Source organism: Pistacia vera, unplaced genomic scaffold, assembly GCF_008641045.1.
Source record: "Pistacia vera cultivar Batoury unplaced genomic scaffold, PisVer_v2 Contig407, whole genome shotgun sequence".
Classification (NCBI taxonomy): Eukaryota; Viridiplantae; Streptophyta; class Magnoliopsida; order Sapindales; family Anacardiaceae; genus Pistacia; species Pistacia vera.
The window spans coordinates 486,715-512,540 of NW_022196232.1; the positions used below are offsets into that span (position 1 = coordinate 486,715).

At 36.0% G+C, this 25,826-nt stretch overlaps 1 protein-coding gene across 1 annotated transcript; it reads left to right on the forward strand.

Annotated features, from left to right (window-relative positions):
• Positions 1-834: 834 nt before the first annotated feature.
• On the forward strand, positions 835-2,679 carry LOC116142338 (receptor-like protein EIX1). The gene has a single exon (XM_031427767.1). The coding sequence runs from the start codon at positions 835-837 to the stop codon at positions 2,677-2,679; it is 1,845 nt and encodes a 614-aa protein (XP_031283627.1).
• The last annotated feature ends 23,147 nt before the right edge of the window (positions 2,680-25,826 follow it).

Consider the following 25,826-nt stretch of genomic DNA (forward strand, 5'->3'; position numbering starts at 1 on the left):
AATAAAAAATGAAATATAAATTTGGTTAGAAAATGGTATTTTAAAAGTCTGTGGGTACGAAAGCGCCATTAAGCCATTATTTGGGTGCGAAAGTGCGGAGTAGTCTATTGCATGCTTCATGTGTTAGTGCAAATTCTTTTCTTGACTTCAAAACATATTGATTGCTCTTGAAAATTTTGGATGACATGATGAGTTGATAACTAGTTAAAGTGTTTTGGAAATTTTTATTCTTTTAGTAGAGAAAAACTTGAGTGTGGAATAATTAATACACGTAAAATAAAACTAAAATGTAAAAGAGAATAGAATCAGAGCATCTCAAGATCCAAATCTTCGTATCCTAAATTAATACTTAATGAGATGTCGATTAGACCATTTGTTACTTTTCCAAACTAGATGTTCTTTGTTAGAAAAAAATTTAAAATATCACTTGACATAGAAATTCTTCACCGTTAATTTTTCAATAATAAAATAAATGGTAAATGGGTAATTAGGTAAATATCTATTAATTTAATGCTAGGGGAACTTTTGTTATTTAATTAAACCTCAAGGAGGTCAAGAAAAAACCCCTTTACACATGTATGAATTTGTGGTATTTCAATTTTCAGCAACAATACCGGTGAGACACCATAAACTTTCTTTATTCTTCAGTTATCGCGTGGAATTAAATTATTTACAAATTCTTTAAATTGGATTCTTGGGTAATTGACCATAAATTGATTTCACACTGACATTTACATCACATCAAATGAAAGTCTTGATGGTGGAACAAGCCTATAAATACTAACCTATTGATAAATTATGTCGTGCACATCTTAAGCCTTCAAAACCACAATCATGACCGTTGTTGCATTTCTTTGGCTTGAGTTACTTGCAATAACAGCCATCAATATTAGCTTCTGCAATGGAAGCTCTTACATGGGTTGTATTCAAAGTGAGAGAGAAGCACTTTTAAGGTTCAAGCAAGATCTTGAAGATCCTTCCAACCGACTTGCATCTTGGAATGGTGATGGAGATTGTTGTACATGGCATGGCGTTGTCTGCAACAACTTCACAGGCAACGTCCTTGTGCTCCACCTTACACCTTCACAGGCAGCGTTCTTTTTAATAACATTTGATTTGTCTGCTCAAATAGATGGGCAAAGGTCAAGGTTTGGTGGTAAGATAAATCCCTCTTTGCTTAATTTAAAGCATTTGACTTACTTGGACTTAAGCGCTAATAATTTTGAAGAAATTCAAATTCCTGAATTTCTTGGTTCTATGGGTAGTCTAAGATACCTTAATCTCTCTTCAAATAGATTCCAGGGTATGATTCCTCACCAACTTGGAAATTTATCTAATCTGCAATATCTTGATCTCGGTCGTAATAATGATTTCCAGTCATTATATGTTGAGAATTTTTCTTGGTTGTCCGGTCTTTCTTTGTTAAAGAAGCTTGATTTGAGCAACGTCAACATAAGTAAAGCCTCAAAAGAGCGTCTGGTGATAAATGCACTTCCTTCTTTACAGTTTTTACGTTTGTCATTTTGTGGTCTTCATCGCTTTCCTCCGTTGTCTTTTGTGAATTTTTCATCTTTAACCTTCCTTGATTTGAGTAGTAATAATTTTCAAGGTACAATACCTGATGGACTTCAAAACTTGACATCTCTTAAGTATCTTGATTTAGGTTTCAATGATTTCAATTCATCAGTACCAAACTGGTTGTACAAACTTAGCCGTCTGGAAGACCTTTCCCTTGGTGGCAACCACTGGCAAGGAACGATTTCTAGTGCTGTACGAAACTTGAGTTTTCTCAAAACACTTGATCTCTCATCTAGTAATCTTGAAGGGGGAATCCCGACATCTTTTAGAAGATTTTGCAACGTACGGTCAATCTCTATGTCATCGATGAATTTGAATCAAGACATATCTGAAGTCTTAGAGATTTTCTCAAAATGTGTTTCGGCAGGATTAGAGTCTCTGGATTTGGCTAGCAGTAATCTTTTTGGTCATTTGACAAATCAACTCGGACAATTTAAAAATTTAGAATTTCTTAATCTTTTTAACAACTCTATTTCTGGTCCTTTTCCATCATCTTTGGGAGAGCTTTCCTCATTGCGAGTTCTAGTGCTTTCAGGAAACAAATTGAATGGAACTCTTTCTGAAGTGCACTTTTCCGGTCTCACAAAATTGATATATTTTGGTGCATCTGGAAGTTCTCTAATGTTCAAAAACACTGCTGAGTGGATCCCGCCTTTTAAACTTCAAATTTTGCTATTGAGGTCGTATCATTTGGGGTCTCAATTTCCATCCTGGCTTCATTCACAAAAGCATTTACTTGTTCTAGATATATCCAACTCAAGTATTTTAGATACTCTTCCTGCTTATTTATTTAAAGCCCCTTTCCAAATTGTTTACCTGAATCTCTCTCACAACCAAATATATGGAAAGATTCCAAATCTAATGGAGTCATCAAAACTTGAGTCACTGGACTTAAGCTCAAATAATTTATCAGGTCCATTGCCTCTCACACCCTTCAACATGCATGAACTCAACCTTTCCAACAACAGTTTGTCAGGATCAATTTCTCACTTCTTGTGTTACAAGATGAATGAGGCAAAGAGATTGATGCAAATTCTCATCCTTAGCAAAAACTTCTTCCACGGAGAATTACCAGATTGTTTGGGAATTGGCAAAACTTAATTGTGCTGAAATTAGAATTACAACAAATTTACTGGTAATCTTCCAACCACCATTGGAACTTAAGTTTTCTTCAATCACTACACCTTCGCAACAACAAGCTCTCTGGACCATCGTGTGCAATTAAAAATTGTACAGAGTTACAAGCCTTTGACGCAAGTAAAATGAGTTTACTGGAAACATTCCAGCGGGGAAGGTGAAAGCTTTTCAAGAATGAAATTTCTCAACCTTCATTCAAATAAGTTTATTGACTTTTACCGGTGGAACTTTGCTCACTCTCTACAAATCGTAGACCTTGCGAATAACAATTTTTGGGGAATCTACCAAGGTGTATCGGGAATTTCAGTGCCATGACTACTCAGAATCATTCTGTACAGGTGGATGAAACATATTGACTATTCGTCAGATGCGTATTTTTTCCCGAGGATTTTCTTGAGGATGCGTCACTTGTGATGAAAGGGAGGATATTCGAGTATAGCACAATTCTTAACTTGGTAAGAGCTATAGATCTTTCCAATAATAATTTCTCAGGAGAGATTCCGGTAGATTGACAAATCTTGGAGCACTGAAATTATTGAATTTGTACATAACATTTTACCGGTAGAATTCCTGAGAATATCGGTGTTATGCTATCGTTGGAGTGTGTTGATTTTTCTGGAAATAGTTGTTGGTAAAATTCCACAAGGCATTTCAAGTATGTCTTCTTGAGCTCCTTGATTATCCACAATAACTTAGTTGGAAAATTCCTTTGTCCACTCAGTTACAATCCCTTGAGGCATCTTCTTCACAGGCAATGAACTTTGTGGACCGCCACTTATCAAGAACTGCAGCAACTATTCCAACGTCGGACCATGATAGTGGAGGAGGAAAGATGATGGTAATGAACATGAAGTTGACTGGTTCTATGTAGGCATGGCACTTGGTTATGGTGGGTTTCTGGGTGGAATAAGTCCTTTACTTATCAGCAGGAGGTGGAGGGTTATCCATTTTCATTTCTTGGATAGCCTTTGGATCAATTTTGCGCTATCGTGAGAAATGTTTTAGTTGTTTTATGTTTTGAGACTAGTTAGCTTTTTACTGAGCTAGTTACAGAAAAAATAAATAAAAGAAGTTGATGCTGGCGATTGCATATTGAAAATATTATTTAGTTCCTATGTGTATGCATACTATTTTGCTTGCTACCTACTCTCTTGTTTATTATATTCCATAACAATTGGTTTATTTTTCCCATGAAATGAATGATTCAGATCTGAGTTCTATCTTACAGAAGAAAACGAAAAAGAACTTGAAATATTTTGTTATATGGAGCTGGTCTTACATAACTGTTGGAAAACAATAACATAGAAACATATATCCTAACATTATCAAGATCATAGTCACCATTGTAATCACATTTGTACATAAATGAACCAATGAATTAGCACAGCATAATATCTCATTTCCTTATTCGAAGCAACAAAGTATCTGGAAGAAAAACCACAAATCGTATTTCTGTTTTCCAAATTCTAGAGAGAGAGAGAGAGCGTATTTCTTTTGCGTTTTTGAGGTGCAATGTTCATGTAAAAGAAAGAAATTTTTCTTTTATATGTAGCGGTTACAGAGAAACTGCATTTGGCAGTTTCATTTCATACACGTGCTGGGGTAACCCATCATGGGTGTACCCTTATCCAATATCTCCACTCACACATGATGAGACTATCTCTCTCTATGCTTCTTTAAGGTTCTACCTTAGTAAATATGCCGTGTGACCATGCATACTTCGAGAGCACGTTAGTCATATATCTGTTAGGAATATAAACTTCTCGAATTGTGAAACTTAGGTTGTTTTGTATGCAATACCCTAGATTACTTATCACATTTTTCTAACAATCTCATTTACAAAAAAATATCCGTTGTATTCAAATTAGTTCTATCTTTACATAAAAGTAAAACAAATGGTCGACCAATGATACACGTGTTATAATGTGATAATTCAAAATCATACTTTCCTCTTTTCTCGATTCTTGCAACTTTTATTAACTTGCTTTTCTAGAAATGTCCCAACATATTGAATTTATCTTAATCCTTTGGTAACACTCTAAGATAGCAATCAAAATGAAGTTTTCAAGAAACGAATAGAGTAAAAGGGTATTCTTTGAGATTTTATTCTTAAAAAAAACTCAGGGTCTCACATAATGTTAAAGTTGAGATTTTGACTTTCATTACCCCTTGGTCAATGTTTTGCACATGTGGTATGAATCACATGTTACAACATTTCCTCCTTTCCCATGGAGTGCATGTCTCTTTCTTGTAAATGCTGTACAGATTTTAGTTTAGACATACCTAATGTCTAACTTGAGTTCACTTTACATACTTTAATTCATCAGAACTCTAATCTGGCAATTAGACAGATAAAGTGTCATTATCACTTGTGGTCACATTTCATTATGACATTATTTTAATTCTTTTTCTAGGTGACGTTAACACATTAAGCGTGCTCTCTATTATCACCTAGATAATAAGTTAAAATCGTCTCATCTCATTCTTACGAAGTAATGGAGGCGATTGTGTGTGAGAAGGCCAATCTTTTAGCTGTCGACATGCTTTTCAAAATAGCATATATAATATTTACATAACTAATAGTATATATAGCTCCTTCATGTAGTTCCATAATAATCGAAATTGAGCATTGACAATATTGTTATTTAATATGATAAGACAAATGTGAACAATTTTGGGAAATCTCAAAGTATGAGTACATTCAACACCTACGTAAGCCTAGGATCTAACATGTCTATTGAAAGTATCTCTCGGTATAGGCTTTGTGAATGGTCCGCAACATGTCATGCGTAGATATGTACTCATGTTCATCTCCTTTTGTGCCACCAAGTCTCGCACAAAATTAATTTGATATCTATGTGTTTCGTTTTACCATGATATTTGGGATCCTTAGTGTATGCTATTGCTGCTTGACTATCACGTTTTTCTTACTGGTTCAATAGCAACCTTAATTATTCCCAGATGATTCATGAACCGTCTCAATCAAACGGCTTCTTGCACTGCAGCTGAAAATGTACAAACTCTGCCTCCATTGTAGATAAGGCTATGCATGATTGTTTTTACTGCCCAAGATATGGCCCGCCATTTAGTAAGAAAACATATCCGGAAGTAGATTTCCTCTCATCTAAATCTCCTCCCCAATCAGCATCGGGTAGCCTCTCAAGTGCAAATCATTTCCTTGATAACATAATGAGAAATCAGCTGTCCCTTTTAGATACCTTAAGATTCTCTTCACTGCTTTCCAATGTGCTTGTCCGGGTCGGACTGGTATCTACTTACCAACCCAACGGCATAATAGATGTTGGCTCTAGTGCACACATGGCATACATGAGACTTCCAACAACACTTGTATAAGGAACATTCTTCATTTGTTCCTTTTTTGTGGAGTCTTCGGACACATTTTATGACTTAAAGTCTCGCCTTTCGCGATAGGGTTGTCTATGGGTTTACAATCTTGCATATGAAATATTTAAGAATTTTCTTAATGTATGGTTTTTGTGAAAGAGATACTAATTTTCTTGAGCGATCTCTTGTAATCTTGACTCCAAGAATATATGCAGCTTCACCCATATCTTCATCTCAAAATGAGATGATAACCATCCTTGATTTCATTGACAAATCCCTACATTTCCAGCTTAGTAATCATAACATATAACGATAATATAACAAATTTGTATTGGATCTCTTTGTATATACAATGATCTTCATTTATCATTTTGAAATCATATGACATTATCGCATATGAAATCGAATATACCACTGTCTGAGGACTGCTTGAGGCCATAAATTGACTTTAAAAGTCTACACACCTTTGTGTTCTGACCTTCTCTAATAAAACCTATTGGTTGATCCATATAGATTTCTTCTGAATTCTCCATTGAGAAAAGCAGTCTTTACATCCATTTGATGCAATTCAAGATCCATGCTAGCAACTATAGCTAGAATAAGTCAAATTGAGGTAACCGTACAACAGGTGAAAAAGTTTCTTCATAATCTTTCCTTCTTGTTGTGTATACCTTCGCGACTAAGCGAGCTTTGTATCTTTCAATACTGCCATCAGTTTACGCTTGATTTGAGAACCCACTTGTTCCCAATGGCTTGCGTCCTTTCGGAAATCAACCAATTCCCATACTTGGTTGATTTCTAGACTTCAATTCTTTCCATTGCTTTCACCATTTTTCCTTAGAAGGGCAATTGAGAGCCTCTTTACATTCCTTGGCTCTTCGTCATCTTGTGGAGTAACTAGAAAAATTTCTCCCTAAAAGGTGAGGGCAAGTTTGCTTGTGCCATCATAGACCTCACCATCTCAAGTAGGGTTTGTTTCTTCTTCTGCAACACCATTTGTTGGGGAGTTCTGGGAATAGTTAATTGACGTTCTATTCCCATTCATACAAAAATTTCTGAACTGATCAGATAAATATTCATGTCCTCGATCGGTTCGTAGAACTTTTATTTTTTATCTAATTGATTCTCAACTAAGTTTTTAAACTTTTGAAAGCATTCTAAAGCTTCTGATTTTTGAGAAATCAAGAAAACATAACCATATCGAGTGAAATCATCTATAAATGTGATGAAATAACAAGCCCCATGTCTAGCCCTCACATCATTGGACCAATATGTCAGAATGAATGTTGCAATGGAACTCAGCTCTTATCGCTTTTCCAAATGGTTTTTCTTGCTGTTTTTCCAGCTAGGCAATGTTCACAAGTAGTCAAGTCTATTTTGTTAAGGATCCTAACAAGCCTCTCTTGCTGTATATTCATTCGTTGTTGGCCAATATGGCCAAGCCTGACGCCATACATCACATCATCATTATTAGAGAGTAAAAAGGAAAAACAAACATTACTATATATAAGTAACATCAAGTACTATAAACCATCGGAAGAATAACCCAACCATAGTGTGTTGTGTCCAAAAATAAATGGACACAGTACTGGAAAAATTTAAATTAAAACCAAGTTAACAAAGTTCTAACACGGAAATCAAATTTTGACGAATATCAGGTGCATATAACACGTCATGTAGGTATATGATTGACCTCAGCCATGATCAATTTGCATGTGCCGATCCCTTTAACTTCCACTTTTGAATTGTTACCTACATATATCCATTTTGTTTCCTGTGGTATTCGTCGAAATTCCACGAAAGCACTCCTGTCTTTCGCTATGTGGTCTGTTGCTGCTGAATCTACAGTCCACAAAGGATGAGCACTCAGTTAGAAAAACAGAACTGGAAACATTTATATAGCTTGCTTGTGCAAACAAGTAATTTACCTTCTTCGGCTTGCTACAATCGCGAGCAAAATGTCCCTTGTTACACAATTATAGATTTCACCTTTGCCATATTCCTCTTTCTGGCAGGATGCTTTCTTTTCCGGTTTGAAGAACTTTTTCTTCTTCCTTGAGCCTTTTTATGTAAAACCCAAGATATCAAAGGTATGTTCCTAACTCAAATAGTCCTTTAGATGTTAATTTTATGTTAAAAGCATAAAATCTAACTAAGGGCAAAATAATCAATTCATTGGACGGTATGAATCAATTATCCATAGAGAGGCTTAGGGGAAAAATTGTATTTTACCTATGGATAAGCATTGAAAAAGTCAAGGATGAGTAGGCTTCATTGCATAATGGCATTAATTAAGTAATAATTATGTCTAGTGTGAAATGACCAAAATGCCCTTATATGAAGAATTAAGGACTTATGAGTTATACAATTAAAATAATTGGGCCAATTGCATAATTTGGAAAATAAATAAATATTTCCTATAAATGAGATGAAATTCGTTCAAGCCAAAGGAGAGAGCCTTTCTTCAACATTTCTTCCATTTTCTCTCAAATCTTCCATGAAACAAGCTTTCTTTCTCTAGGTTTTCAAGGAGTTTTGCATAATTTTCAAGGAGAACAAGATAGGAGCCTAGATCTTCATTAGAAGGGTTTAAGGTAAGGATTAAAAACTTTAGTTTTGATGTGATTTGAAGATTTGAAGTAGATGTTGAGGTATAATGTTATATATGTAGGATTAAGGTATAAAGAAGTTAAAGGCAAAAGATTTGTTGGAGGAGTCTTTAAAAGGTAAGGAAGAACCCCCATGACTTTGGGTTTATGCTAGGGTTTGTAGATTTTTAGAAACCTTAAATTAAAGCTTTAAGGCATAGAAAGTTGATGGCAAGTGTAGTTGAACTCATTTATTCTACTTATTGCCTTGAATTCATTATACATGAAGTATTGCTATTTATGTTTTATGAGTTATGATGTTTGATTGAAGAAAATGAAGTGTGGATACTGATTGTGGCAAAAATTGTAGTATTGGAGGCCACATGGTGTTGAATGGTTGCTATTAGAAGTGTTGATGTGTTGTTTGCATTAGCTTACAATGTTATAGCAATAATGGAGATTATGGGAATGAGATTTTACACTTCCTTTAAGATGTTAAAGACTATTAAGGGAGGTTTATTTGATCCATAAGTTAACCTATTGTTAATGTTAATAGGAATTGATGTGGCATAGTTAATATGAAAATTCGAATTAGTGAGCTTGGAGGTTTTGTAACCCTGCTTCTGTATTTCGACCATAACTTGAGTTATAAAAATCGAAATGATATGATTCTTGAAGCATTAGAAAGCTAAGACACAGACCTATAACTTTTATGTTTATGGCAAGAGCCAATTAGTTTGGAAAAGGATGGAAAATGGCCGAAAAGCATAAACTGGTTATTAAGTTTAAGATTTAACATAATCAATTCTTATGATTATGAATTGATTATTAATGTATTATTGTAAGTATGCCATGTACTAATGTTTACCCATTAGTTAGATGATATTTGAAAGATAAATGGTCATGATGTTAATACATGATTAATGTTATGAAATGGCATGAAGAGCAATATAATACATGTTTTAAGATGATGTATGTGAGCAAGAGGTAATTTAAATGGATTGATGTCCATAGATGAATTAAAAGTATTAAGCTCACCAAAATATGTATTTACATGCCATAAGATGTTAGAGATGCAAATAGACATGATAGAGATGCATTAGACACGATGGAAAACGCGTAAGCATACCTCGTATACCGGTTGAGGAAAGATGAATATATGCTTTAGATGCTAAATAACGCGTAAGCACGCCTCCCGATGATGAGACTCTAGATGAAATTTGAGGCTAGATGATATGAAGTGTTAAGATGCTAAGAAAGGTCCGATCGGCTAGACGTTAAATGTTTCATATGCATTAGTTGCATTACATGAGTTATGATGTTTTTACATATGAGATGATTTATACTCATGTTAGATGATTTTAGAAGTTATGTCATGATATGTGATTGTGTGTACTATGTTTACATACTCATTTTATGTGTACACATGATGTTTTATAGCCATGGGATAAAATGATGAAAAGCATATGAATTAGTAATAAAGGGGAAGTATCCCTAGATGTAAAGATAAGTGATGTGTTAATAAATATGTTTAAATAAAGATCAAATAGTACATTCAGAATGAAACAGATCATTCCTTACTGAGCGATTAGTGCTCCCCTTTCATTGTTGATTGCTTTGCAGGTAGACTAGAAGCGAGGGATGCTAGAGACAGCGGGCTACACGTGAGGGGAGATGATTTATTGTCATCTCGATGTTTTTATCTTGATAAATAATGTAAATGATAAATATTTGTGAAATACCTTTGGAAGCTTCCACCCTATAAATATGTTTTGATTGTGTAATTTTAAAGTTTGTAAATTATAAGTTTGGATCCTGCGTGACTTTATATGATGTTTGGATATTATTATATTATCCTTATACAGATTTTTTCTAAATACAACTCGTTCTCCAGACAGTATCCTCGGGTTCTCATTGAGGGATATTCAGAGGATACCTGACTGGAGGGGGGTTTTACATTTTAGTATTGCCTTTTCTTTGGGATCCACCTTGGTTTACGTTTAAATCCATTCCCACCATGTGAACTGGAACCAGCCATATACACATCAGTATTTGCCTTACTCGCATTAGGCGATCTTCTTCTAGTTCCAAATGGCGTATGACATCTTCTAAATTCTGATGCCCTTATTGTGGGTAAGGTGTATTTTCATATGTTCCCATTTTGAGGCAATGATCTTATGACAGCTTGAACCTGTTGTTCATCATTTAGGACATGACCTGCACTCTTAACTCACTTATCATGTTTGACAAATGCCGTAAATGTACTCTCATAGTATGTTCAGGTTTTTCTATATGTGTCAAACTTGATAGTGAGTGACCGGAGTTTGGTATGGACGTACCGCCAAACTTTGTAGCAAGTGCGGACCACATGTCCTTTGCTAATTCATAATCCCGGTACTTCTTCATGAGATCATTGTCCATGCTGCTCAACAAGTAATGCGAGCAGTGGAATTCTCTTCTTCCATTAGTCATAAGCGGCACGGTCTCGTCTATGTTGAGCCGTGACTCCCTCTTCAGGCTCTTCCGGTTGTAGTAAGAGCTTCAGAACTTCTTTGTTCTTCCAAAACAATTGGTTTTCATGCTCCATATCTCATAATTGTCGCCGTTAAATTTTTCTCCTTTGTTAAGTTTGGCAACAAGTTCTTAGATGCAGATGCATTTTTAAACAAATTACACGTTGGATAATGATGTATTCAATGCTCGGAACATACATGTTCATTTAATTAATTACCAATAATAATTGTATATAGATTTGGAATCAAGTTAACAATGTCAACTATCATCCAAAATTTCCAATTTCCAATTATCTATATAATTAATTACAATTCTAAAATTATATTTAGACACAATTATATAATTAAATCAACATCAATTCACATAAAATTTTAAATTTAATAAACAAATTAATTCATTATGTATAGTTCACTGTAATAAAATTAAAACAAACAAATTCCAAAAAACAAAAAAAAAAAAAAAAAAAAATTAAGTGTACAACCACATTCCTAAAACTGGGAAGGATCTGATTCTTATCCTAAGGTCTTTATCTACTTGTAATTAACCCTAGGCAGGGGAACTCCCAGTTTCTTGTGATGTCCTTTACGAGTGGGACTCCTATAGATGCACACGTGTCTTTTTTGCACCCCAATCTATGTACTCTTTGATATAGTTGTTGACCAAACATCTATAATTTTTTGTCATCTTTAAAGTTTACTTCAGCTTGGTCCAACCATATCAAGGAGAGCAACGAGATTGGGTAACCAAGAGTCTCTCTTAGAACTTGGAATTTTGACTCATCTTCCTTTAATCCCCCTATCCAGACAATTTCCTGAATCTTTTCATTCACATGAATGAAATGATTTACGAGTGCACCAACTCATCTCGTGTCTCTTAAAATCAATGTGTGAGTTTGTAGAGTTCTAATCATGTTCAACCCTTTCCCTTTGAGCGGGTGTTCTAGCAACCATTGCAGTCTATAACGTAACATTTTTCTGTAACAAATACAAAAAAAAAAAAATTTATTATCAAATAAAGGTTGACTATATTTGATAAATAATACACGTGTTTATGGTTCAATAACAAAATTAGACTCATAACAATATACCAAGTATGCATTTTTATTCTTTACATCAAAGAAAAAAAAAAATTACAATACTTCACGTGCCCCCCGCGCCGACAGGAGCAGCCACGCGCCCCACGCGCCGGCTAGAAGCGGCAACGCGCCGAGGAGTCCCACGCGTCACACGCGCTGGAGAGAGCCTCCACGGTGCCACGCGCTCACACACAATACGGGTCGGGTCAACCCGTTTCACACTAACCGGGTCTATCCTGACCCGATTCGGCCTGTTGACTTTTCGTCGGGTATGATCGATTTTGACTGACCTGTTGACTTTGCGGGTCGGGTGTTGACCGGGCTTGACTGACCCATTGACTTTACGGGGGGTTTGACTCATTACCGGGATTGACTAACCCGTTCGGTCATATGGGTCGGGTCCACGGGTCAACTTGACCCATTTTTAATTTGGATTATGGGATGGAATATAATGGGTTTGTGAATATGGTTAACACGAAAACAAAATTAGCCCAATGGTAAGGGTATTAGGCTTCAACCATGGAGACTGGGTTTAAGTCTCACCACCCACGCCTATTTGAATTTTTTTCAAAAAAAACTAACAGAATAAAAAACGACATGTCATTCATAAGGGTGGATAAAAAACGACGTGTCGGTTTGTGTTCGTCTTCAACCTCTGTCTGGGTCTGCAACTGGGTACCCGACCTGGAAATCAACCCATTCGGAACCCGAAACTTCAAAGAGGCATATCTAAATCATTTTAACTCCATTTTTTATGATTCAAAAACCATTTTCTTCATAATTTCATAAGGAATTTAATGGTCAATAATCATTACCAAAAAGACAACTTTTTACGTACAAAATTTGAAAAAATCAGAACTGCATTTGAAAACCAATAACATGCTTCAACATTACAGTATGAATTTCAAACAATATGAACCACGGCTCTGATACCAATGTTGGAAATAACATAGAATAACATATCCTAACATATCCCAAGATCATAGTCACCATTGCAATCACATTTGTACATAAATGAACTACAATGAATTAACACGCATAAATACCTCATTTCCTTATCTCTGAAGCAACAAAGTGATCTGGAAGAAAAACCACAAATCGTATTTCTGTTTTCCAAATTCTAGAGAGAGAGAGCGTATTTTCTTTTTGCGTTTTTGAGAGTGACAGTGTTCATGTAAAAGAAAGAAATTTTTCTTTTATATGTAGCGGTTAGAGAGAAACTGCATTTGGCAGTTTCATTTCATACACGTCGCTTGGGGTAACCCATCATGGGTGTACCCTTATCCAATAATAACCATAGTTTTTCTTTAACCTCTGTTTTGAATAGAGCTTTAAACATTTGACCACGAACAACGTAATTCCCTAAAGATTAGATTCTTAATATAGGTTCATTACTATCACAATCTCTTTCGGTTTTCACCTCGTTCACTTTTTTTTTTTTTTTTTTTTTGTTTTTTTGTTAAGCTTTGTCTGCCACACTTACAAGCTTGGCAGTTTGATTTGTTAGGGGTTTATGGAGTATAGAAGGTCCTTTACTTATCAGCAGGAGATCATGGAAATACATCTTTTCTTGGATTGCATGGATACATGTTTTGATTACAGACTCTTACCATACAAACTAATGTGATATAATTCTTTGATTAATATATCATTTATCCATGAATATTGACCAATATTTATTGAGTCGACTTTTAAATACATTCATTTATTCATTTTGTGCACTTGGACCACGTCAATTCATATACAATAATTGTGTTCAATATTTTTATTCATTTACGTATAGTATTTGTTAGGGCCAAAAATCATCCTTGGCCCAAATAGGAAAACGGGCCCGACACTGAAAAAGAAGCCAGGACCAATCCCGATATGACCCAACCAGATTAGGCCCATTCGGTACAAGATATAGCCGGCCCAAACCACGTGGGCACGAGCCTCCTAATCCCAGTCCATTTCCTAGGTCCATGGGCGAATCCAGAGCCCACGGCCCCCTCAGAATACTTTCCTACTCCTGATCAATCTCCCATTCAAGGTCACCTTCCTATTCCTGATCACTTTCCTGCTCGAAGTTACTCTCCTAATCAGAATCACCTTCCTATTCGGACACTGGTACGACAGCTTGCCACGACCCTAATTCTTCTAGGGTTTGCATCAAAGTCATACTAGGACTCCTACTTTTACCAGGATTGGGAGACTAGATAGTCACTATATAAGCAGAGGCCAGCCATCTCACAAGAGACTACATTACACCTTCACACCCGAAGCTCCTACTTGAGAGCTTTACATCACTGCCGTAGTCATAGTCTCCGACTAGTCTTCCGGTAACCTCTTTATTCCCTAGCCCTCACTATACTAGCCTCTTTCAGCCTTGCTAACTTAAGCGTCAGAGTGCCTACGGAAAACACCACCCTGCCTCGGTGTTTCCCGTTCGCTTGACACGTTTGTTTCTCTACGTATGCAGGTGCAGCAGATCGCTAATGGCTTCAATCTCACGGGATCAGACCCCCTCTTCTATACAGGTAGATTGTTACGTCTATAGTATTATTTATGTTTTATTGAGAACTATTATATGAATCTATAAACCAATCCCTCTCTCTCCATGAATGAACACAAACCATAGTCCACTTTTTTTTTTTTTTTTTTTTTGTAAATCAATACTACGTTGAAAAAGAGCTTAAAGCAGATGATCCCATCACATAATAAAAACTTGGTTCTTGATGTTGGAAGACTGCCTACTACTTCAGAATTCCTGATTTGCAAAACCACAATATTCAGAATAAACTTAATTAATAATAAAAACTTTATGAGCTCCAAAAAATACTGGGTTACATGTAAATAATCAGTCCATAACGTTTCAATCTAAGATGAATGACAAGTCGTCCATGTCTAAGTAATTTAGATGACTAAGTGTTCATATTTATAGAGTATATAGATGATAAATCGCCGATATGTTTTATGTTATTAATGAGAACTTGTTTACAGATACTAAGAAAAAGAAGTAATTTCAGCTAAAGAACTATGAAAGTAGAAGGCAAATCTTTCACTATTTCACTCTTAACTTTACAAACTTGTATTTCGGTCGTGGAGTATTGACCGTTTAACTTTCAATTGTAAACGTCTTAGCTAGTCCTCATAGATTCATTGCCACATAAATGATACGCTAATAAGAAAGGAGACACTCAAGTTGCAGAAATTAATGGAAGCTTTATATATTATTGTTGATGCTTGATTTTGATACCAACGATTTCGCACGTATATTATTATTGATGCTTTATTTTGACACCAACGATTACACACATATAAAGTGTTATGAAGTTACATGTAAGGTAATTGTAGAGAGATGATTATGGTGCTGAGATGATATATGTTTGAAAAAACATAAGTAAAAAATTGACAAGAGAGATTTTTATAGTGGTTTGGATGCTTGAAGCAAATCTTATGTCCACTGTTATTTTATTATTCTTTGACTATTTTTTTGATATCGCTTGTAAGACATACAAAGATGGAGTAATGCTTTGTTTATAGAGAAAAGTAATGGTTGAAGCTCAAATGTGTGCCCAACTCTCATATATCCCCCCTCCCCCCCCCCCCCCCCCCCCCCCCCCCCCCCCCCCCCCCCCCCCCCTTGATGAAGATTGCTGCCCATTTATGTAGTTGAGTCCAATGCAATAAGTGTTTTTACAAGTTGTCTTGACACATGGGAATCCCTCTTTAATCCCAATCTTAAAATGAGATAGGATTGATATAAATGCTCCTAATAACAACTTAGGTCAGTTTGGATTTGAAAGCTAATGTTATTCTGTCCTTAAGTGCTTGCCAAACTTTGATTAATGGGATTGACAGCTCATTTTGATTGATGGTGCTGATGTCAGTGTGTATTTTTGGAATAATAGAAGCCCCCAGTTTTCGAAGTGCGTAATCACACTTCAAAAACTCATATCTTTGATCTGAATGGCTATTGTATTATAGGCTGCGTCTCGAACTAAAGAGCTAGAATTATGCTTGGCATGATCAGGTGCTGAGAGCGAGGACTGCGATCTAATAGCTGAGAGTTGATCGCGATTTGAGAATTGGGAGCTGATCAAAATCTAAGAGTTGCCGTAACACGTCCAAAACATAATTTCTTGGAAAGAGCTGAGCGTCAAAAGCCCAAATGCGCGGTCCAAAAGTCTTAAACGAATATGTCAAATTAAAACAATCATAACTTTTGATCCGGGAGGAGTTTTGGAGCCCGTAAGATATCAACGGAAAGCTGTCTCAAGCTCTACGTCGTGCCAATAGGGGAACCTAATTGGGGTAATTTTTAGGGCCAAAATGCACTGTTTCAGCATGTTTTGGGGCAGTTTTAAGTTTTCAAGGTGTTTTTTTGACGTTGATAGCTAATCGTGATCTAAGAGCTGAGAACACGATATGAGGTTGCTCACAATCTCAGAGCTAAAAGTTGGTCGCGATTTGAGAGCTAGGAGCTGATCAGATCTGATAGGGGCTTGATTTGAGAGCTTGAGGCACGCAATCTGAACGATCCAAAGCGTGCAATCTCAAGATGAGGAGCTTGATCTAGAGCACATGATCTGAGAGTTTAAGGAGCTCTATATGAGCGCCTGATCTGAATGATCAGAGACACGCAATATGAGAGCTTAAGAGCTCTTTGCGATTTGAGAGCTTCATAGCTCTTTGTGATTTGAGAGCTTGAGAGTTCTTTACGATCTGAAAGCTTTAGAGCTCTTCGTGATCTGAGAGCTCGAGATGAGTGCACGATCTGAATGATTTGAGACATGCAATCTAAGCACTTGGAAGCGTGTCTAGGCACTCGAAAACGCATGATTTGGGTGCTTGGAAGCGCGCAATCTAGGTGCTTAAAAACACGATCTGGGTGCTTGAAACCACACGATCTGAGTGCTTAGAAATGCGATCTAGGCGCTCAAAAGCGTGTGATCTGGGTGCTCGAAAGCATAATCTAGGTGCTTAGAAGTGCGATCTGAGCACCTAAGAGCTCGAGATGACCACGCGATATAAGCGCTCGAAAGCGCAATCTGGGCACATGATTTGAAGTTGAAGATCAGAGTGATTTGAGCACCCAATCTGAGCGATTTGAGAGCTTTGATCTGGAACAAGCTTCAGTATTTTGACGATAACTTAAGTTGTAGACCTCGAATTTGGATGATTCTTAGACCATCGGAAAGCTAACTTGAAGGGCTACAATTCCAGACTTTATCCTGCTCAGATTTTCACGTCTGATAATGTGATTATTAAAAAAGAAGCTAAAAGTTGCTGAAGAAGTTGAGACTTGCCAGAAAAACATGGAGAGTTGATGTGAATCATGTCCTCTTTCTAACATCAAACTGTTGATGCTTGATTTTTACAGTAATGTCAAACTGTTGATACTTGATTTTTACACTAACAACTTCGCACATGTAAAGTGTTATGAAGTCACACGTGAGCTAATTATAATAAGTGGCTGAGGTACTGTATACACAATAGCATACAAAGACGTAAATGTAAAGTTGACAAGATAATTTTTATAGTGGTTCAGATGCTTAAAGTGAATCCTACGTCCACTGTTATTTTATTATTCTCTGATTGTTTTTTTAATATTGTTTGTAAAGCATACAAAGAGGGAGTAATGCTTTGTTTACAGAGAAATAATGGTTGAAGCTTAAATGTATGCCCAGCTCTCATATATCCAACCCCCCTTAATGAAGATTGCTACCCATTTATATAGCTGAGTCCAATGCAATAAGTGTTTTTGCAAGTTGTCTTGACACTTGGGGACCCCTACTTAATCCTAATCTTAAAATGAGATATGATTGATATAAATGCTCCTAATAACAGCTTAGGTCGATTTGGTTTTGATAGCTAATGTTATTTTGTCCTTAAGTACTTGCCAAACTTTGATCGATGGGATTGGCAACTTATTCTAATGGGTGGTACTGATGTAGTGTATATTTTTTGCATAACAATTATATTGTCCTCTTTAATTGACTCATAAATCAAATGAAAGCACTTTTTACTCCCTTGACATATTGGATTCTTAGGTATTCATCACTTGGAATTAAATTATTTGCTACTTTTTCAAATTCATCGCACTTGGGTAATTGATAAATGGCAATTGATTTCACAAGGCGTTTTCAAGTTGTTATATTAGACTGCCAATAGAACCCTCATTAGTGGGTGTCAAATAGAGTAATTCAGATTTCTCGATCGATAATTTTCTTGAGGACGCCTCCACTTCTAGAAAAACCCCCATTCTTAACGGGTAACCACTGTCAAGAAGAGTGTTTCTTACCTGTCATTGAAGCCAATGTCAACAAAGGATGGTGACTGTTCTTTAACTGTTAAAAATTTCTTGACAAATCTCTTGACAATTATAACCCGTCAAAGATTTGACCGAATTTTAACTAATCCTTGACAGTCTTCTAACTGTCAAAAGATTTTAACCAAAAATACAAAAAAAATTAATAATAATAATAATCAAATTTTATTAATAATAATTTTCCATCCTTGATAGTCTTAAAACTGTCAAGGATTTTTTTGGTAAATATATTTTTTTAAATATTTTTATTTGTAATTAATTAATTTTTTTGTAAGAGTAAAACTACGTGTATAAACAATTCTTATAAAGATTTACATACAAACTGATGTGACAGAAAATGAATGGAAGAGGAGTAATGTTACGTGTACAAACAATTCTTACAAAGATTTATATACAAATTGATGTGACAGAAAATGAATAGAAAAGTGGGTACATTCAACAATCTTTGAAGTATACCAATTAAGTAAACGAAATTCAACAATAGTAATATATCATTCAACAAAAGTTTAATACATAGCTTCGTTTGGTTCAAAATTGGCAATACTAAAAAAAAAGTTAAACAGTAAAATACCAAAAAACTCTCATTTTTGGGAATACTACTTTCAATATTATTTAATTTTTTTTAGACCCTCTAAATTTGTTAATTTAATTAAATACCCCTAAACATTTTTTTTAAAATTACAAAAACACCTCAACAATCCACATTTACCAGATTCCGGTCATCATCGTCGAAAAATGGCCGGAATCTGGTAGGATGGCGCACTACCGGCTGAATCTGGCCGGTAGTGCGCCGATCTATCCTTTTCCGGCTAGATCCACGGTGGATCTGGCCGGAAAAGGCCACATCTAAGGCCAAAGATCTGGCCGTAACAGTCGGTCACGATGGCCAATAAACGGTCGTCGTTGACCATCAACGACGACCGTTTGTTGGTCATCATTAAGAGCAAATACGACCAGATCTGGCCGTTGAAGGTCAGATCTGGCAGTAGATCTGGCCTTTTTCGGCCAGATCCACCGTGGATCTGACTAAAAAAGGATAGATCGGCGCACTACCAGCCAGATTCAGCCGGTCATACGCCGATAAGGCGACTCCACCGGAGGTGGCCGGCTGGGGGTACTTGAGGGTGGATTGGGGGTGTTTTTGTTAACTTTTAATATTTTATTATAGGGGATATTTTGTAAAAAAACAAACATAGAGGACATTTTATTAATTTATAAATCCTACATCGTAATACCTGCCCAATTCAACTTTTTTTTAACTTTTTTCAAAAAAAATTTCCCAAAACCCCCAAATTTTGAACCAAACGAAGCCCATATTTTTTTCCCTCGTTAACGCCTTGACATCAATGAAACATCAATAGCTAAAAAAAGTTCAATACGTACATCGCCCATTCTCCTCTAACTTCATCGATCTCCGCAACTATGTATATTTCTTCCCCTAGAAACTGCAAAAGATTAAACGTAGATAAATTCAGTATATATGCAACTACAAAACATTAATGAAAACCCAATTCTCACCTTCAATCACAACTCACTCAGATCCCAGCAAAACACAAATTCCAGAATTCCAAAACCAACACAGATAACAATTTAAGATAAACACAATAAGCAACATAGAACAATCAAACAAATACTCTTCAATATGTATATCAATATTGGCAGTAATTCAACCTATACACCAGTTTAACATAAGCTAAGATTAAGACCATTCAACATTCATGTATAATATTCTCAAAACCCCTTAATCATTATACAATAAACCAACACTGTTGTCTTTTGTTTTATAAAATGTTCAGACTTCGAATCCGTTATCATGTATTCAAAATCCAATTCAAATTTACTTTACAAGAGATTATCTTACATTTAAAATTCGTGAATTCATGATATGATAATATTTCATATTCATTAGAGCTAAGATTGAATTGTCTCTAGAATAATAAACAAGAGAGAATTCGAACAATAATCTAAAATGAAACCTTATAGCTAGTCAGAAATCTCAATCACCTCAACTTATGATATTTTAATTTAGGCTAATTTCCTTACGAAACAATAAACAAGAAACATTTTCTACAACTAATAATCATAAAAATTCAACTAACAATCACTTCAACTAATGATCATAGAATGAAAAGTCTGTAGTATACTTGTGACTTGTGACCATACTCTATAGTGTGTACTATACCACCATCATAGAATAACATCTGCATTAACTATACATCCTAATCAACGTTACTTATTGAAATCCAAATGGAAAGTAAACTTACATGGTTTTTTAGTACTGCCAACCTATTGTCAACTATATCTCTCATGTATCTCATTACATAAAACCCACATTCAACGCTTCCCCGTTGGAGCCGTCCTTAAACAATATTAATTCGAAAGTAAGCATTATTCAAAAGGTAAAAAACTATTATAATGGAAAATTAAATGCTATTGATAATAACAATTCTACCCACCAATCCTTTTTGCCATGTGATAGTAGCCTTTTTTTTGGACATCTTACTGGCGGAATGAATGAAGATACCACTTTGAAAGTTAAAACAACTTCTAAATTTATGAGCAGAAATTTATATTATATAAAGCATAAAAAATGACAAGTAGGGCTACTAACTTTTGCACCACTTCTTGTAAATCATGTCCCATATCTCCCCTCAAGGGATCAAGATAGTACACAGTTAAAGGTTTCATGTTAATACCAACAAGAACCCAATGAAACCTATTAAGAAACCTAATAAGTACCCTACAGAACAACGACAAAGAAGCAATAAAATAATCACCAAGCAAGAACCCAAAGCAAGGAAATCAATGAATTACTAACCCTGGGTTGTATGAAACTATAATTAAATTCTCATTTTTAACAATTGCCAACCAATTGGTAAGCAATTGTGCCCTTTGAGTTCTTGTTCCCATGGCATTACTGCTGCCTGCTATAAACAATACGCTGGGGCCCATGAAACCAAATCCATTTCCATCGCCACCATTACCCTTCAGCTTCTCATATAAAACCCTGCCCCAATTCAAAAAATACTAAAATAATAATCATACGCAATATATAACACCCAATTAAGATTAAATCATAATCTTCACATTCGTTTTCAATGATTTATGTACATATTTCACATCTGTTTTAACTCTCCACTTTCTCCTTTGTCCTATTCTATACATGCTACCATTATCAACTTCACACGCCTACCACCATTCAACTCATTTGTTTAAAGATTTTCGGATCCTATCGGGTCAAATATTGGACAGTCCAGCCCATTTATTTACACAATTGAATGGCATACCTCAATCACCTAAATTTCTCCAGATTTATGAGTCTATACCTCAATGATATTAGCCTGGTCCTTCCCTCTCAAAACCCCTTCAAGGCCCCACGACTGCTCTGTCTCTCTGCCTTGCTCAGCCACAGCCTCAGCCCAAAACGCAGCCTTCACCCACACACTATCTCCTACTATATTGTTTCTTTTTTCAAAAATTACAATCTGAAATTCTTTCTATTTGTCCTTAAAAATGGGGTAATGCGAAAATTCTAGTTTAAATATGTAAGGTAAGAAAGGTCACAACAGGTGATAAGAGAAATTCCTAGATAATAAATGTGAGAATGTACGAATAAAAGCAAGCGGGTGTGGAGTGTTAGATAGATAGGTCCATAGCATAATACAATAGGCGTTTTAAGTTTGAAGTTGAAATGTGATTGGTAAATATATAACTATATATAAACATTTCGACATTAAAATAGTCCTTTTGTTAAAGTGTAAGAGGCACTGTCTCACTTTAACATGAAAAAGTAAGAGGCACTGTCTCGTTAAAGTAGTCCTAAGTACTTGCATGATATAACAAAGAAGATTCACAAAAAGTCAGCAGAAGTAGGAACACAAAGGAGGCGAAGAAGATTCATCATTCTAACAGGATTTTACTTTGGAAAAGGGGTACTTTTACAATACGGTACGAAATAGCCAAAGAAGATTCACAAACCAGAGAAATGAAAGCCCTTCCACAAAGTAAAAAAAAAAGGAGTTCAGCAACTCAATCAATAAACACATAAACAAAATAAATCAAGGATTTCAAGCAAACAAACGATGAAAATCAGTTGTGAATAATAAATTTACACACATTTTCAGGGTTTAACAACAATGCTATTAAGGAAATTGAAAGAAAGTGATGGTGAATGCCTACCAATTGAGTATTTTTCTTCAAAGCTCTCTTGAGTTCACTGTGAAAGCAAGGAGTAATATATGGAGAAGAAGAGGCGAACGGATGGAGAAGTCCAGATTTCAGCCTTCAAATGGAGAAAACGAGGCGAATGGAGTGGAGAAGTGAATGATTTCAGAGAAAATGGAGAAGAAGAGGAGGACGGAGTGGAGAAGTGGTGTGCGTCGTCGGCGGTGGGGTTTTAGTGGTTTGGGGATTTTGTATGGATAGTGGCGACAAGAAGTGGAGAAGTTAATTAGAGTTTATTTTTTTAATTTTTACTTTTTCTAATTTTGAAGGGTTCAATTTAAGTTTAATTTTTATTTTTAATAAACCGGGTTTGGAGTTTTGTGTGTCTTTAATTTTTGACTTAGGGACTTTTTAATTTAAATTGTTTAACTTTAAAATTTTAAGGAAAAATTGTTTACTTTTTGATTTGTTTTTTAATAAAATCAGAAATTTGGTTCTTTGTATTTCTATGAACCAAAATCGAACCAATTTACCGGATATTCGGAAAACTAGTTCGGTTTGATTTTGACATTTTTCTTAACACCCCTATATTTGAGTGTTGGCCATATGCCTCGCCAGAACTTACCAAAGTTAACAATCTTGTCGGAATAAGCACAATGTAAGCGCCAGAGTCAGTGAGTGAGTCGTCATTTGCTGAACGAGAGTGGCAGAAATGAGAACTTTTTTCCAGTGTCGAAAATTGGTCAACTATGAGAGTTTGCACAAATGAGTGAAATAGCAGATATGCATAAGTTTTAGAGAAAAAATAGTGGGAATAGTTAATGAAAAATAGGCGGGAAAGTTTAAGGTAATTTTTTTTATTTTTTGGTTTTATATAAACTTCATAGAATGCAACAGTGAAGAACAAGATTCATAAAATTTATTTTTGACCAATTCCTTGACAGTTAATAACTGTCAAGAATCAGCTAAAATGGTTAACGATTATTTTAAATTCTTAATAGTTTATGAACTGTCAAGAATCAAAAAAATATGTCAACTCATTCTGTCTGTAAAGAAAGGGGGTTTTTCTAGTAGTGGTTACTTGTGATGAAAGGGGGGACATATGGGTATAACACAATTCTTAACTTGGTAAGAGTTATAGATCTTTCCAACAATAATTTCTTAGGAGAGATTCCAGTAGAATTGAAAAATCTTAGAGCATTGACATCATTGAATTTATCACACAATCATTTTACTGGTAGAATTCCAGAGAGTACTGATGTTATGGAATCGCTGAAGTCCATTGATTTTTCTGGAAATAAGTTGTCTGGTAAAATTCCACAAAGCATTTCAAATCTGTCTTTTTTATGTTCCTTGAACTTCTTCAACAACTTCATTGGAAAAGTTCCTCTGTCCACTCAGTTACAGTCCCTTGAGGCATCTTGTTTCACAGACAATGAGCTTTGTGGACCGCCACTTACCGAGAACAGCACTGTAGCTATTCTGATGTCAGACCATGATAGTGGAGGAGGAAATGATGATGGTAGTGAACATGAAGTTGACTGGTTCTACGTAGGCATGGCGTTTGGATTTATGGTGGGTTTCTGGGGTGTAATAAGTCCTTTACTTATCAACAGGAGGTGGAGGGTTATGCATTTTCATTTCTTAGAGAGCCTTCGGATCAAATTTTGCACTGTTGCCAGAAAATGTTTCTAGTTGTTTTATGTTTTAGAGCTATATGTCACGACCAGCCTGCTTGTCGACTCAAGCATGCTGTACGTTCACGTTGCTTACTGATTAAGTATACTTCAGGGTGAAGCAGACTTAAGAGCTAAGTTAACTTAATAGCTAAGTTAACGACTCAGTAGCTAGGTTCGGCGACTAAGCACCTTCGTTTCCAAGGTTGCACAAATACGCGCCACCCACGAGCTTCGTTTCCAAGGCTGCACCAATGCTCGCCACCCACGAGCTTCGTTTCCAAGGCTGCACCAATGCTTGCCACCCATGGTTTCTTAATGCTGAAGCACATAGCTTAGTCATACATTTACTTTGAGGAGCTTGAGCCTATAAATAGGCAACTCCACCATGTAAAGTTCATAACTTGAATTCCAGCAATATACAGAGTTTATATTTTCTCTATACTTCTCTCTCGTTTACATACTTTTAGCCTGTGAGTTTGTGTGAGCGTTAGGCTGCTTAGCTCATTTCCGACGAGTTAAGGCCGCACGAACTTAGCAAAGAAGTTAAGTGCGTGACAAGTGGTATCAGAGCCTCGGTTAGCATAACCTCGGTTTTCATTCAATGGCAAAAGATACTGTCGCTTCAAAGGGAACCAAGACGGCGGAGATGGAGACTTCCCAAGAACGTGGTCATCCGGAGAAAGTCGACCCTAACCCCAACCCATCAAGGCAGAGAGGTAAGTCCAAAGATTTTCTTTCCAGTTTTGACTCACGCTTATCTCGTGTAGAAGAAAGGGTGAGCACGCAGTCGGAGGATCTAGATCATCGAGTGGATGATCTAGAGTCGGAGGTTACCGAAACACACACTGTCGTGAAAGCTATGTTACTTCAAATGGAAGAGTCGCTCAGGACTGAAATGGGGAGAATCCGTGAGGAGTTCGTGGGGGAGCTTGCCAAAACCCGTCATGTGTTCCAAACCGAAATCAACAGCACACTTGTTCGTTTAGACGAGGTGCAAGCTGATTTAACGCGATGCAAGCGCGGCATGGTTGCAAGGACTGGCAGCAACGTCATTGAAAGCCAAAGGATTGACGTCCCAAGGCCTTAGGGCTGTGCAAAACCGGGTACCCGCTCCGAATTTGGCCAAAAACCGGGTACCCGAAAATTCGGGTACCTCTAAAAATGTACCCGCTAACCGAACCGGTTTTAAACTATCCGGTTTTGCGGGTACCCGAAAATTCGGGTCAAAAACCGGGTAACCGATTTTGGTACCCGAATTTTTATATTGCTTGGTTACAAAATTTTTAAAAAGATTTCAAATATTAATTAACCAAAAAGAAAAAGGTTTTAACATGTAAAAATAGATTGAAATTTTAACAATTTAATTAAGCTCCAAAAGAGCTAATGAGAGAATCTCAAAAAGCCGTAAATTAATTTATTTAAAATCCTACACGCCG

What these genes read in the sequence shown, in the direction of transcription:
- LOC116142338 (XM_031427767.1), top strand. Translation starts at nt 835, where the DNA reads ATGACCGTTGTTGCATTTCTTTGGCTTGAGTTACTTGCAATAACAGCC.